Here is a 14,235-nt window from a genome sequence, read left to right on the forward strand (position 1 = left end):
AGTTGGTCAGGTTCATGCAACATTTATGACATTGTTGGTCAGTCTGTCTGCTTGACGATCATATTCTGCTGCAATAAAAATGACTGAAGTGAGATGAACAGACTGAAAACTGTATCTCATTAGATAAAACATGTTGACACAGTTTTCCTTTGGGGATATCATTTGAAGTTGAAAGGTAATAAATCGCAATATGTGTTCTCACAATACTCAGAATATCGCAGTATCGTGATATGTCGAAGTATCGTGACAATATCGTATCGTGACCCAAGTATCGCGATAATATCGTATCGCGAGATCTCTGGCGATTCCCACCCCGAGTAACAACAGAAGTAATTGTAGTTTATTCAACACCACACTGCCACTGCCTGTCATTAAATCTTCTTTTAGATGGATCAACACAAGCTTTTTATATTCTAGCAAATGGAATTACATTTTTCCGTCTGTTTAAAAAACAACACTTTACCTCTGTTTCCGGCCGTGAAAGGTAGTCGAGTTGTGTAAGGCATCAAGTACGTTACACTATAAATCTGTAATGCGTTCAGCTTTAGGTTTTATGTGCCTGTTTACTTGTCTTTCGTTGTTGCAGGACATCCATAAATCTGTCAGAAAAGCCGTAGTGTGAGGCGAGATGGAAACCTTTTCTGTGTTAATCAATAAATAGCAGCAGAGACAAAAGCAAACAAAACATTATCACAAGCTTTCCAAGGATTCAGGTTGGCACTCTCGGGGAAAGAAAACGTACATCTAACAAACGAGACGCATGAAGAGCAGTTACAATGATTAGAAGAGGCAGAATGTGATTGTGACCTTTTTATTTTTGTGGCAAACATTTACGGAGAAACGACACATTTTCCAAATGAACTGCACGCACAATGAGAAATCAACCTGGGCCCGATAACCAGTGACGCAACTGTTTCGGCTCTTAACAAATCAACTTAATATAAAAGCACAGAATTGGTTATAATTTGGTCTTTACCGGGCGCCATCTTTGTAGTCAAATCTCGTCCACATTAAACGGGACCACAGCAGTCCTGTTAACTTTGGTGCAAGGCGTGACCTGAGAGTCGAGGATGTAGGTCCCCTGCTTTCAACACTCAATGTGCTCTCTGATTAGCAATTATGTTTTAGACAATGGTATATAAACCGTTGCATGCCAGTAACTGGTCATGAGGAGTTGAATGGATACTACGCAAATCAAATGGGGCTATGATGTTATTGGTAGTGATAAGATGAGAAATTATTCCATTATTGCAAAGCTTTTCCATGAATGTAAAAACAAAAAAACCTTACAGAAAATAATAATTACCTCTTCACACACAAACTACGAATACAATAATCACTCCCGTTTTTTTAAACAAAATATTTTTCATTACACCAGAAAATGAATACCATAAGCACGACTATATTTGATCTATTTAACAGACAGCAGTGGAGTTTTGATCTACAGAGTTCCCAGTGTCAAAGATACAGCACGGCAAAAGGGCGCTACAACAAACCGAATTAAACTGTATGCAGAATCCTATGATAACAATACACGCATATCACTTTTATATTGAACAGAATTAATATCAACAACGTTCAACTCAGCTTTTGGAATACTAAACGATGCATTCAAAGTAAGATGAATCGGCAAAGTCTGTGACCGTAAAGCATGAAGAAAAAGTGTGACATCGATCAGTGATGTGCGGTTTTATTCATTTTTTTCTTTGTGGAATGTTTTTGTAGAAATATACCTTGTTTGGGTGAATGTACTGTGCCAGGAAACTCACAGAAGTCCTAATGTGATGGCGGTACGTTGGCACCACTATCAGGGACGTTCTGCAAGCAAATTGTACTTTGATTAAACAGGATTTACATCACAACAAGTCCAGTCTGCAATAAAAACGTTTTCTTTCACTTGAGGAATGCAGACCCAGGTGCTTCATAGGACACTTCTACAGTTCAGGATACAAAAGGCTCCAAAATACAGAATTTGAGATTTGTTTAAAGGCCATCTACTTGATTAATATTCCTTAAATCCGATTGTGTTTTTCTTTTTATCAAAACATTTCCAGTCTTGATCACTTGGGACATCGTCTCCAGTGACCAATCATAAGATGTGACGTCAGGAACACCCAACACATTTACAGTAAATTCATGCATTATTGATCATCGCCCCTTTTACCAGTCCCCTCTAAAAAAAACAAAGCTAAAAATGTGAACCACCACCGAACACCAGTCATCAGTTGTATCATTATTCCAAACCTCTGATATAATTACACCATTTGCATCAAGGATGGGGAAACCATGGAGAGGAGAGGGTCCTACAACACCGCATCATATCAAGTAGGATGCCGGCTATTCATATGCAAAGTGAGGAAACACAAGCGCCCTGTAGAAAAAATGATGAATCAATAAAGTCTCTCCATGATCTCTTGTAACGGGAAGGTACAAAACACGTTGACCGGAAACAAAATCTCAAGAGTAATGACACAAAGTGCCCCGTTCATGATTATGCAAGAAACTCAACAAGGTGGAGGGGCGTGGCCTTATTTGACTTTCAGTGTCTTTTGCTTCCTCTTCTGGTGAGCAAGTAATCACCAGACCCTGACGGTAAGTTAAAGCTTATATAAAAGCTGCGATGAAAGTCTTCATCTCAGCACGATTATACTCTGACAAATATAATAAGAACTTTTTTTTTTTCCACGTACAATTTTTTTTTATCTGCACATTTCTGCAGAAATCCTGACATTGTGATCAAATCTGAATCTCAAAATGGGTTTTCTCAAACTGTCCATTTAGTGTACTTTTTACATTTTTTTTTTGGGATATACAAATTCATACAATCCGTGATAATCATATTATTATCCACTATCTATGACGTCTCTTTCCATACGATTTAATGGAAATAATGCTACATCAGTACTGAAAAGGGTGAAGAAAAGCATCTCAGCAGGCGCTGCACCCATTAAGAGTGGAGATGAGTTAATCAGTCATTTCTCTCTGTAATACAGCAGATATGCTTTCAGTGACTCGGGCAGCGGTAGAGACATTATTTGGTCTCTCAACACGTTCACTTGCTTGAGGATTTCAGTGTCGCCAATGTTTCGTTCTTCCTCCTCCTCCACTTCCTTGTGTTCTTCCTCGGCGTGCTCCTCCTCCTCGCTCTCCACCATCTGGGGGATCAGCTGATTGCCCACGAAAACGTAGGTGTTGATGCGTCGCCGCCGGCAGCGCCGGCGTTTGCGCTTCTGGGGAACTCTTTGCACGACGTCCTTCCCCTGACTGTCCTCGTTGGCCAGGTTTCTCAGAGTGCGGCGAATGTAGATCCGAGACAGATCCTGAAGGCTGCGGACCGTCACCGGGGCTGAGGACAAACGGAGATGACAGTCCTTCAGGGCAGTGCGCCACAAAAACAAAGTAAGAATAGTCCACACAACTGCACCAGTCCTACAACTAGGCCGGCATCAACAAGAGAGGCAATCAAAGAGAGAACTGCGTCTCAGTATTTCAAGGAAAAGGATCTGCTGGCTGAACGGAGCAGCTGCAGGGCGAGCTTCATATGTCAAAGAAAGCATTGCCGTCGGTCTCCTTACATCACTTTGAATGCACTGTCTGACTTTGAAATATTGCCTGCTTTACACTTAAAGACCAGTTAGGCATAATAAAACACAAGGTTGTTGTTTTTTTGTGAGGCTGGAGAACTTACGCAGCTGGACAGCGTCGGGCTTCTCTCCATCAGCTATGCTCTGCTGGATCAAGGGGGCAAAGGACACCGCCAAGATGTTTTTGCTGTCCCATGTGCACTGGCCAGTCCTGGTTATCTGGGTCAGCTTCATAAAGAGGCAAAACCTGAGCTTAACACTTATAAAATATGAAATGCTGTGTGACACTAGGGAGCAAGAAGCACAGTTTCTTTAAAATATATATATAGAGAGAATATCCTTATGGGGACATGTCTCTCTGTTTAATTCTCGACAGATACACGTTTGCTATTAAATACAGTGTTTGCTTATGAAACAACATTCACACATCTAATGATCTTACTCCAAATTGCACGTGTTCATTATGGTTGGCAGATGTCCATAAGCACTGTGTAACCAAAGATAAACTTTGCCCCCGGAGGAGAAATGAGCCCTTTACCGTTTGCATACACGCTGCTGTAAGAAACGGGTGCACGAAACATGAACACACACTTGCTTTGTGCGTGAGCAACTTACTGCCAATGTGCTTAAAGACCGATCACACTTTCAAATCCATTAATCTGCAAAATGATGTTCTCAATTAAATTGATGCATTGTTTGATCCATAAAACTTCACATTTCCCAAAGCCTAAGGTGACATCTTCAAATGCCTCGTTTCTGTCAGACCAACCGTCTGAGATCAAAGGTGGCGAGTTAGTTTTAAGCGCCGACATCTGAGACGCTGCAGACGCCAAATGTTTGTAATTTTTGCTTGAAAAATAAGCGATTATCAAAAGAGTAGCCAATTAAATGTTGGTCATGAATGAATAATCATTTGGCTCATTGTTGCAGTTATAATATCGATTGGGTTACATCATCATGTCGCACACATCTATCAGACATGTCATCAAAATGTCTGGTGGTGGGAGACGTTGGCTCGGTTCATGACAAGTAATTACTAGTCCACAGTATTGACAGTCATCAAAACGCTGTTAACCCCCATGAGGCTATGGACTCCTCATGCATGGTAATAAGGGAGAGTACATCTTAGTGGGAGGTGCACTCCATTAATACTGAAGATGCCCTGGAAGCAAATGTCTGGTTCATTCATTCAGAGCTATTTTTAACGCACTTCATCCAACACAACACTGCTCACTGTCAGGGTGCAGGTCTCTGGGACTACTTATTATTTCTCTCAATAAAGCCCGTCGTGAATTCTTCCCTCTCTCACCGAACGACACCCGCCAACCGCATCACTGCGCGGGAGGAGGAGGCGTGCAGCCTATTGTGTGCACATTAGTCCCGTCTATTGTTAACCATATTCATCCGGCTTTGTTGTCCTTGATCCGAATCATTCTGTCCATCTCTATACATTCAGATTAATGCAAATGTATGTGTGCACACATACTGTGCCTTGGGTCATGTATGACCCGTAATCATTCACAATCTGAATTACCACGATTGGCAAACAGTAATTCCTGAGTGTATGCATTGAGATCCCTTTATGCTTATGAGAGCGCAGACTGACATAAACATTAACGAAGAGTGTGTTTGAGACCGCCCTCTGTATAATGAGATCCATTATATTTAACTGACGTACAAGGAAAAAACAATGGCTTGTTGCGTCGGCCCATTATGACCCCGCCGTGTCTTGAAAGATACTCAATCATACAGTTTGGCAGCATTTGCAAGCCGCTCGGTTCTTCTCATGTTTCATAGCGGTCCACTCTGGAGGGTCATTTTTTTTTGGAGGTGGGAGGGCGGCAGCTTTTAGTTTTTTTAATGACTCATTAGTGTGGACATGGTCTGAGCGGGTATGGTTTGTAGTACTTCCAAAAATGTCTATTATTTTCCCCATCATGATTCATAAGCCTGTACCGGCTGTTGTTATTCTTACTAAAGCCTTGTACCTTCTTTAAAAACATAACATCTGATTGATTTCTTGTGAGTATACTGCGTTCTCTGAACTCAGGCCTGAGTACACTCAAGTCTCAAATAACTGACATCATAAAACCTTGGGTCACAATATCTAATCTTAGTCAAGCATTGCCCAGAATCCTTGACCATGAATCTGTCAAACTTTACCCTCCTTACTGGAATAAAAGAGTCCAACTAGATTCTCCACCAATGCACTCTTCCACACTCAAACATCCATTTGTTTTTATATAAAACGTATTCATACAGCCCTCTGTGTGCTCCTTACACGGCTGCTCAAATCCAGGGGCAGTCGCGGCTCAACGATGCATGTGAAAGTTGCATCACCAGTCTTGTAGGTCAAAGCTATTTTACCTGTTTTCCCTCATGTGTTAGCATTTTGAATAGCAACCATTTATGTGTTGCTTCTGTATCATTCAGGAGGCTTGGAGCACTTACCTGATCTTCTATAGGCATCACCAGAATGCCTCCAATTTTGAGCAGTACTTTCATGTAATTTTCATGGTCTTTCTGCACTCCTGCGCCACAGTAGATGCGATCGTATTGGTGACTGTCTGTTGAGATGTCAAGGCAATTCCCCACCACAAAGACGGGTTCACAGAACTCAAACCTGTGAAAACATAACGACACGTATAGCGGATGACAATCAGGAAATAACAAAGGAAAAGTGCTTTTTTTTCTCTTTCTTTCAGGCTCATCACATTTGTGAGCTGCAACAGAATCATGCAGATCAGATGAATACAGTCTTATAGTCCACAAGAGCAGAACTGGCAGGTAAAACTGACTAGTTTCAACACTGTTTTTATTAAAATAAATAAGATGACCATCTCAAGCTCACTAATTAACATGTTAAAATAGCTGTTTTTACACGGAATAAACTAAATGACAGTGAGCATTAGAAGTGCTAGGAGACAGATTTTGTGACTGGACAACACTGTGGTAGCAACCTGTCAATCACAAAGTAGCCACGCCCTAAAAGGTACCCCTGCTTTATAGAGTATGAACATCATGCTGTATGAAAGAAGACTTAAACTAGAGATTGAGACCATACACTTATGTTTACTGAGGTAATAAATCAAGTGAGAAGTAGTCATTTTCTCATAGACTTCTATACAATCTCACTTATTTTTGCAACCGGAGGAGTCGCCCCCTGCTGGCTATTAGAAAGAATGGAAGTTTAAGTCACTTCCACATTGGCTTCACTTTTTGGAACCAGAAGAATTTACCAAAATATTTGAGAGTGGAATCAATCTTTTCTTCTAACTCTCGGCAAGAAATCAAAATTGGCGTTTTTTTTGCCAAAATGAAATGTTCCTATTAAAAGCAAGAACTTACTTATCAAAGCTGTCACGATTCTTTATGAAATCATCCAGTTTCTCTCTGGCATATTCAACAACGTCCTTGTGGAGCTCAACTCCATGGTTCACACCAAACGGTCCTGAGAGAGAAAAAACACAACAGGAACAATATGTTCTTAAAAAAACAATCAGAAACACCTGTTGTGACTTCATGTAAAGCTGAAACAGTGAACTGTTTTTCATTGATGGACACATTATAGTAATCTGCACATCTTTTGACAATCGAATAGTGACGCAAGTAACAAGGTCATTTTCTTGCAAAAATACCAAATCTGCTGATTATCTTTGTCTTGTGTGATGAACTGAATATTGACTTTTATACAAGCAATTTGTAGATTGTGCCTTTTGGCTTTAGGAAACTTATCTTTTACAATTTGTTTTTTCTTCTTTAAATAACCGAAACTGAATATTGCAGTCCTATTATCACTGATGCACTGATTTGCAGGCACACGGTGTACTTTTGTAGTACATTTGTTGAACCTAGATTTGATATCCGAGCACCTCCCACGCATGAAACACGGCACGGCTGGGCACACTATGCTTACCTATGATAAGGCCAACCATTGTGCTCAGGTAGCCAGTCCCACTGCCCAGATTGAGGAAAGAAAGTCCAGGCTGCAGTTTGAGGGCCTCCATCACCTCCGAGTATATACACGGAGCAGACAGGTGTATGTTGCCATGCTTCCACGCCAAGTCTTTGTAGGCACTGTCCCGGTAGCCGTCCAGATAGTAGTCACCGCGGTCTATGGCCCGAAAGGCCTGCTCAACTTTCTCCGTGCGGATGTACTGGGCCTCCTTCAGATTATCAATGAGGTCGTCATTGTCCTCCCCAGCGCTCACGGCTCCCCCCATGACGAAAAGAGAAGAGAAAACACAAGGGGCCGAAACTCGTACTCCGGGTGAGCGATTCCTCCTCAGTGTGGCATGGGGGAAGAACGTCTGACCTGAACGCTGCTGCCGCCGCCGCTGTGACTCCTCGAGCGTCGGTTCAGACTCCGGTCATGTCGACGGCAGCGAGTGACCTGAGAAAATATTACATAAACGCGTTACGGCAACACGCCCGCTGGGGAACACAGCATCTGTGCAGATTTAAGATGCTGATGAAAGTAAAGATTTATGAATCTTCTCCCACGATTGTGCTTGTTTTTCTGCTGAAACGTTAACGACTGAAAGCGACAGACTGAAGAATGAAAGAATTATTACACATCAGTGGATTTCCAAATAAATTCACTTTAAAGACTCAATGAAATATGAAAGCTGTATCTATTTGAATGTTAACTGCAAACCACTTCCAATCACAACAACCAAAAGGTCATGTTTAAAAAAAGCAATCCAATAATACAACACTAAAGCATTTTAATTGGATAATAAAATGTGTGGCTTTTAATAAGCAGCCTTCAGATTATTATTTTGCACATCATTGCCTCCTGAGATGAACACACTTCCCTTATACAACTTGTTTACTCTTCAATGTTTAAAGGCCTTTTTTTCCCCACAGCAGACATTTTGCTGGCTCACGAGCACGGCTTTATGGAACAGAGCCGTCATTAATGTAATTTGTTACAGCCGGGATTTTCCTGCAAATACGTTAGAGGATCGGTGGTGGAAAAGCTATGTTGGTCATGCTGTATCCTGTGTGGACAGTGTAATGTGCTGTATACTGTGGAGTGTTTTTCATTTTAGAGCTGAAACGATTACTTTAATTGATTCGTCAAATGTTAAAAGTTCACCGGGTCAATAAACTGATCTCCGCTTGATCTGAACACTACATTGTGAGTCCTGAGCTACCGGCTTTACTATGTCATACTATTAAGTACAACATCGTAGAAATATGAGTGAACTACTACCACACGCTGCTTTTTAAACATTTTATAGATGCTTTGATGACTTGAGTACCACCACGACTGGCACAGAGTGGAAGGGTGGAGCAGGAGATGCAGCCCAGGGAGACGAGACTTGAATTCCCTCTCTGCCTCCTCAGCATCTCCACATCTGACTCAGCTAATAAAGATTCAATTCAGAGGTGACTTTGTAGCGGGAGGCCCGATAAGGTAATTTTTCATTGGCTCCTTCTCGCGGGCAAGAAGAATCATTGATTCGCTTACCAACACTGATTGCACAGCAGTGTATTTTTCTTTTTATTATCCTAGTTCCCCTCTCTCCTCTCTGTAATGCATAGTCCTTTTGAAAGAAAATACAGGAAAATGGGTCAGGGGCGGTATTGTACAAGCAAATTGCTTTTGAGCACTGCTGTACAGTCTCACCGATGATTATCTCGAGTCTTGAAACAGGAGTCATCTTTCACCCACTCCTTTAAAAAAAAAAAAAAAAAAGAAATCAAAAAGGCAGCAGCTGCGTGACACCATTTGTTGCTATAGTGAAGCTAGTTCTTTCCATTAAAGAAAGAAAATAATCTGTGTGTAAAAAGGAAACTACTGGTAAACACACACTGGGTGTCCCGGGTTGAACCCTGGTGTGTGTGGGTGTGGGCCGACTCCATGTCAGGTCATGACTGAGCTGTTGTGATCCACGACTCACTGACTCACTGATGACGAAACATGCAACGGATCCTCCGGTAACACGAGATCAACACTAGTGCTGTAATGAAACACCGACGGACCCTCCAGGCCGCACAGAGACATGTACGGTACACACTTGCTGATCGGCAGACGGCGAGAGGAAAGCTGATGGTGCTCGTGGCTACATGCATTTACACCGTATACATTTTAGCAACTCGTTTTGCAGCTCTGTCAGCAAAGAGCAACAGCGGCATGATTCTTATGAGTAGCAAATAATCATACGTGTGTCAATAATAAGTCTCATGTTTGCATTTGTGATGTTGGAAGGAAGGCAAGGCAAGGAAAGTTTATTTGTATAGCACATTTCAACAACAAGGTAATTCAAAGTGCTTCACATAAAACCATTAAAAGCATCAAAACACAAGGCAAAAGAAAAGGAGATTTCAAAAACAATTAAAAAAATAAAATGCAGGAAATTGATTAATATATTAATTGAACGTGGTTCAATTAAAGGCAGCAGCAAACAGAAAAGTCTTCACTCTTGATTTAAATGAGCTGAGGGTCTCAGCAGACCTGCAGCTTTCTGGGACTTTGTTCCAGATATGTGGAGCAGAAAAACTGAAGGCAACGAAGGCAAATGTGTCATTTGGGCTTCAATGTATAAATAATTAGAATTGTTTTCATCGCTACCCGTGGATGTATATACGAATCCTGCTGATGAATTGACATTACAGCGCTTTGTCTCGTATTCCCTGCAGAAACAATGTGCGCGTGTTGGGTTCACAGTGACGGATAAGAAACTGGATAAAGGACTTGAGACGCTGTAATTAATGAGGTGCGTCTGTATGGAAAATAAATTCAGCGACAATTTTCCCTGCAATGTCGAACATATTATTAATACAACCCGTGAGCAAATGTGCTTTACAAATGCAAATTTCGTAGAAGTGCTCGTTTGTTTCGCTACAAAGGCGCCTGAATTGAATGTTATTGAAGCCGGAGTGTTCCTCTGTGCAAAGAACCGTGTTGTGTGTTTCTCTCCTCGCCGAGATGAAAAGCACCTGCACATTGTATTGTAATTCAGAACAACACTCCTGTAATAAATATTACCTTTTGTGAACGCTGTACTAATTCTAAGCCATGCTGAGTCCTCACCCAGTGCCACCAGCAGGTCAAATACTTTATTTCATGACCCGAAAAACGAATGATCCAAATCCCATTAAAATCTGCCGACTATGGCCCGCAGAAGATAAATCTTGGTCATCTAATGACGTTTTTTTTTTCTAGAAATGTCCAATTTTACATAATATACCTCAAAATCTGAATATGGTTGTTTGCTGAATATGTTAATGGTCCTCAGATACTTCCTTTTGAATGTTCATGACCTGCTGACCCCTCCTCCAGGGTGAACCCCCGAGGACGTCTTACACATAATGTCTGATTACATATTCTAAAAGGGCAGACAGTCACTGTTGAAAGTTTGTTTTAATATAATATTTTTGACCCCCATGACCACAGGTCATTTTTCCTCTTCTACTAAAAGGCAGCATTGAGCCACGTTCTGACAAACCGTTTCAATCCTGTGTTCCTATTTTTAATGTGTTATATAAAGACCAGCATTTTAGCCATTACAGCAGTATGTCTTCCTCGCCTGTTATAAAGTTTTGGGGCGATGTTGGAGTCGGTATCGGATCAAGACTTTCATTTCCACAGCATGTCCCAGAGCGTAATGAGTCACCATAATGACCACCTTCCTTTAGTGCCGTCCTCAGACTGGAATATTCGACTGCCATGAAATCCTGAAAGATGTGTGTGCTCAGCAGTGGATCGGTGCTTTTGATTAAGGTGACAATATGGCCGTTCCTCCGACTCCATCCCCAGGCTAGTGGTAGAGATCAGACTGAATGCGAGGTGTATCAGCATCCATCTTTATTCACTCAACCACTGGACTCTGAGTTAATGAGTCAGACGACCACAGGATGTGACAGTGGAGCCGACTGCATGCAGGGTGTGAAACATATTTCAAAGAACTCCATCTGTTTCACTTATTCTCCTCTCAATGTTGCTCATATTGACTCTGACTATTCACAAGAGGTCAATACAGTTTGGGGATGAACGTAATGAACGTCTTTTCACCAATTTGTGGTACCTACATCAACCTGTAACCTGCGTTTTCAATTGTTTACATTTTCTTTTTTTCTGATGTGTGATGAAAATGGTGTCATCACAGGGCGTCCAGCAAGACCAAAGACTTTAGATGAAAACCACGACTCGAGAATATGACCAGTAGATTATTTGATAGTTTGCTGCAGCTCTACTCGGTAGGATTTGCAGTCATGTGGAAAATTTAGAAATTCAGCTTTTCAGTTGAGAGGATACGCTGCTTTTCTTTGTCTTATTTTATTCATCCTTTATTTAAAAGAGGGTCAGAGAGGTCCAAATTGAGATAAGGTATCTCTTCTGCAAGGAAATAGTTTTTACATAAGAGTATAAACTGGGACAAAAGTTAAAAAACGCAAGGCACCATGATGTAGACGACATCCAGTTCTCTCAGAAGAGATGAAGATGCATGCATAGAAGTTTTCTTAGCAGCAAAAGGAACCTTTTTCTTGAAGGAACATAAAAACCTAACTTTCGTGAAGGTTTCTATTGATATGGACTTCAGAGGTCAACTTGTTGTTAATCCAGATGTCACTGTGTCTGTAAGTCACTAGATGAGTGCCATCTAGTGTCGAGACAATACAATCATACAGTGGGTGATGAACGTCAATGTGTAAAAGTCATACATTTGGTCTTTTGGGAGCTTTAAATCAATTATAAGTCAACAGGAGACATCTGCAATAAACTAAAAGTAAGGAATCCATCGCCACTTTTTAAAGATGGCGCTATTTGACAGTTAATTGAATATTTGTAGGTTTTGTACAGTTGAGGACAAAATATATATATTTCCTTAGAATTTAGTCAATTGTGATTGGCATTGTTAACTTTTTTTCATACAGTAGACCAAACGAGAAAACACTGGGAATACTAATCAATACTGACTCCAATCAGTATAGTTGTACCAGTATAGTAGCTGTTTATTCAGCTGTGGTTGTTTGTATATTATTTATATCGCTGAACACACCTGTCAATCACGAACCTTCAGACTTTGACTGACAGCAGGCACGTTGCCTCACATCATACAGATGTTTTTGTATTTTCTTGCCCACTCGGTACAGACGTTCCTGTAGTCCCCACGACTGACACCTCATTCGGCCAATCAGCTCGCTGCCTGGTCACGTGCTGCAGTTGCCACACAGACGGCGGCCCGACAGCCAATCGGCTGCTCCGGACGCTTTCTTCTCACTGCGTGTGACGATGAAGCAACAACAAGAACAGCGATTTTCATGAAAACGCTTTCGAGCGTTATTAATCGCGGCTGTTTCTAAAAATGTCCTGCATCATAAACAACCCCCACATGTGTGAGAACGCAGAGCCTCACGAGTGCACGAGCGGACAAACAGTGTTGTTGTTGTGCGTTCATCCAGCTCTTGTTCCCGCTTGTCGACCATAAACGCAGTGTCTCTCTCTGCAGTGAGATTAACCTCAATCTTTTAGCAGCGACTAGCTAAACCGGTTTGTTGGTAAATGGATTTTAGTAACTGCTGTGCATGCGCGCGCGTGTCTGTGGAAAAAAATGCCACAAAAACAAACGTTGATTTCTCCGAGCTTCTTCCGCTTGACAGAAAAAAGTAAAAAAAGAAAAAACAACAACAAACAAAAAGAAACCGACGACAGTTGGCGACGCTTGCACGTGAAACAGCGAGTTTAAATCGAGGTGTTTCAGTTGATGTCTCGTGTTAAAGTCCACGCAGTGTGGACCTGGCTAACGTTAGCTGTCGTGGGCCTGAGTGCGCCATCACCAGAACAGAGACAAAGCAGGTTAGGTAAGCTCTCGGGTTGATCCTGCACAGCGGCTCGAGAGTTTAATAAAGCTAACACGATTATTATGCAGCCAGCAAAACAACCCGGATAACTGACACACACACTCACGCGCACACACACGGCAGCTGTCTTAAAAATACATAACAAAGAAAATACTCACAATGCCGTGTCGCATCAACTGGATGCTCTGTGCAATGCGACGGTCCGCGACTTTCAGACGCTTTAGCAGCCCTCCTCGTTTAAATGTCTTTTATTTCGAGGCTAACCGCCGGTCGGCTGTGTTATCTATCAGGTTAACGTCAGCTGGTCCGCGCGAAGACGGGAGAAGTAAGTTGGTGACGAAGAGCCGTTGTGTCGAAGTGAAGGAGAAGACTGACACAGCTGAGAGGATGTAAACATAGGTCACGTGGTTTAAATGTTGTCGATAGAGGGAGCACTGTTGCTCATATCTATTGTATCTATATATCTATTTAATCTGTAGCCTTCTGTTTACATGCACTTTATGGGGGGATGTTTTTATTTGGGTTCACAAGTCTTATTAGTTTTTACTACAGATACAATTGCAGCTTTGATTAATCAATCAATCAGGCAGTGAAAGCATGAAAGTTCTACCTTGTTCGTATATATCATGTTGTTTTTGTGTACTGTACTACAAAGAAAAGTACATCCATTACAGAGAGAGAATAATCTGGAGATACTTGGTGCACTTTATGTTCTTCATGCTCTTCTTTCAGGTATTTAAGTTATCTCTGTTGGATTGATTTATAGGATTTATTCTACAATATACAATTAATTAATCTGGTTTTACTTACATTATACCATGCTGACTCTTCTGTTATT

At 41.4% G+C, this 14,235-nt stretch overlaps 1 protein-coding gene across 1 annotated transcript; it reads right to left on the reverse strand.

The window, feature by feature from the left end:
• Positions 1-797: 797 nt before the first annotated feature.
• Positions 798-13,720, reverse strand: pcmtd1 (protein-L-isoaspartate (D-aspartate) O-methyltransferase domain containing 1). The gene is made up of 6 exons (XM_079285609.1): positions 13,556-13,720; positions 7,501-7,977; positions 6,933-7,035; positions 6,036-6,207; positions 3,689-3,812; positions 798-3,346 (listed from the first exon to the last, which is right to left on the reverse strand). The coding sequence occupies exons 2-6, from the start codon at positions 7,805-7,807 to the stop codon at positions 2,973-2,975; spliced, it is 1,080 nt and encodes a 359-aa protein (XP_079141735.1). The 5' UTR covers positions 7,808-7,977; positions 13,556-13,720; the 3' UTR covers positions 798-2,972.
• Positions 13,721-14,235: the final 515 nt, after the last annotated feature.

The sequence above is a fragment of the Melanostigma gelatinosum genome (assembly GCF_949748355.1).
Source record: "Melanostigma gelatinosum genome assembly, chromosome: 15".
Taxonomy (NCBI): Eukaryota; Metazoa; Chordata; class Actinopteri; order Perciformes; family Zoarcidae; genus Melanostigma; species Melanostigma gelatinosum.

Excerpts from the sequence above, each read along its gene's own strand:
- pcmtd1 (XM_079285609.1), bottom strand. The coding sequence starts at position 7,807 with ATGGGGGGAGCCGTGAGCGCTGGGGAGGACAATGACGACCTCATTGAT. Across the intron at positions 6,208-6,932 it reads AATCGTGACAGCTTTGATAA|GTTTGAGTTCTGTGAACCCG; the intron begins GTAAGTTCTTGC and ends ATGTTTTCACAG. Across the intron at positions 3,813-6,035 it reads TGATGCCTATAGAAGATCAG|CTGACCCAGATAACCAGGAC; the intron begins GTAAGTGCTCCA and ends CTCTTTATGAAG.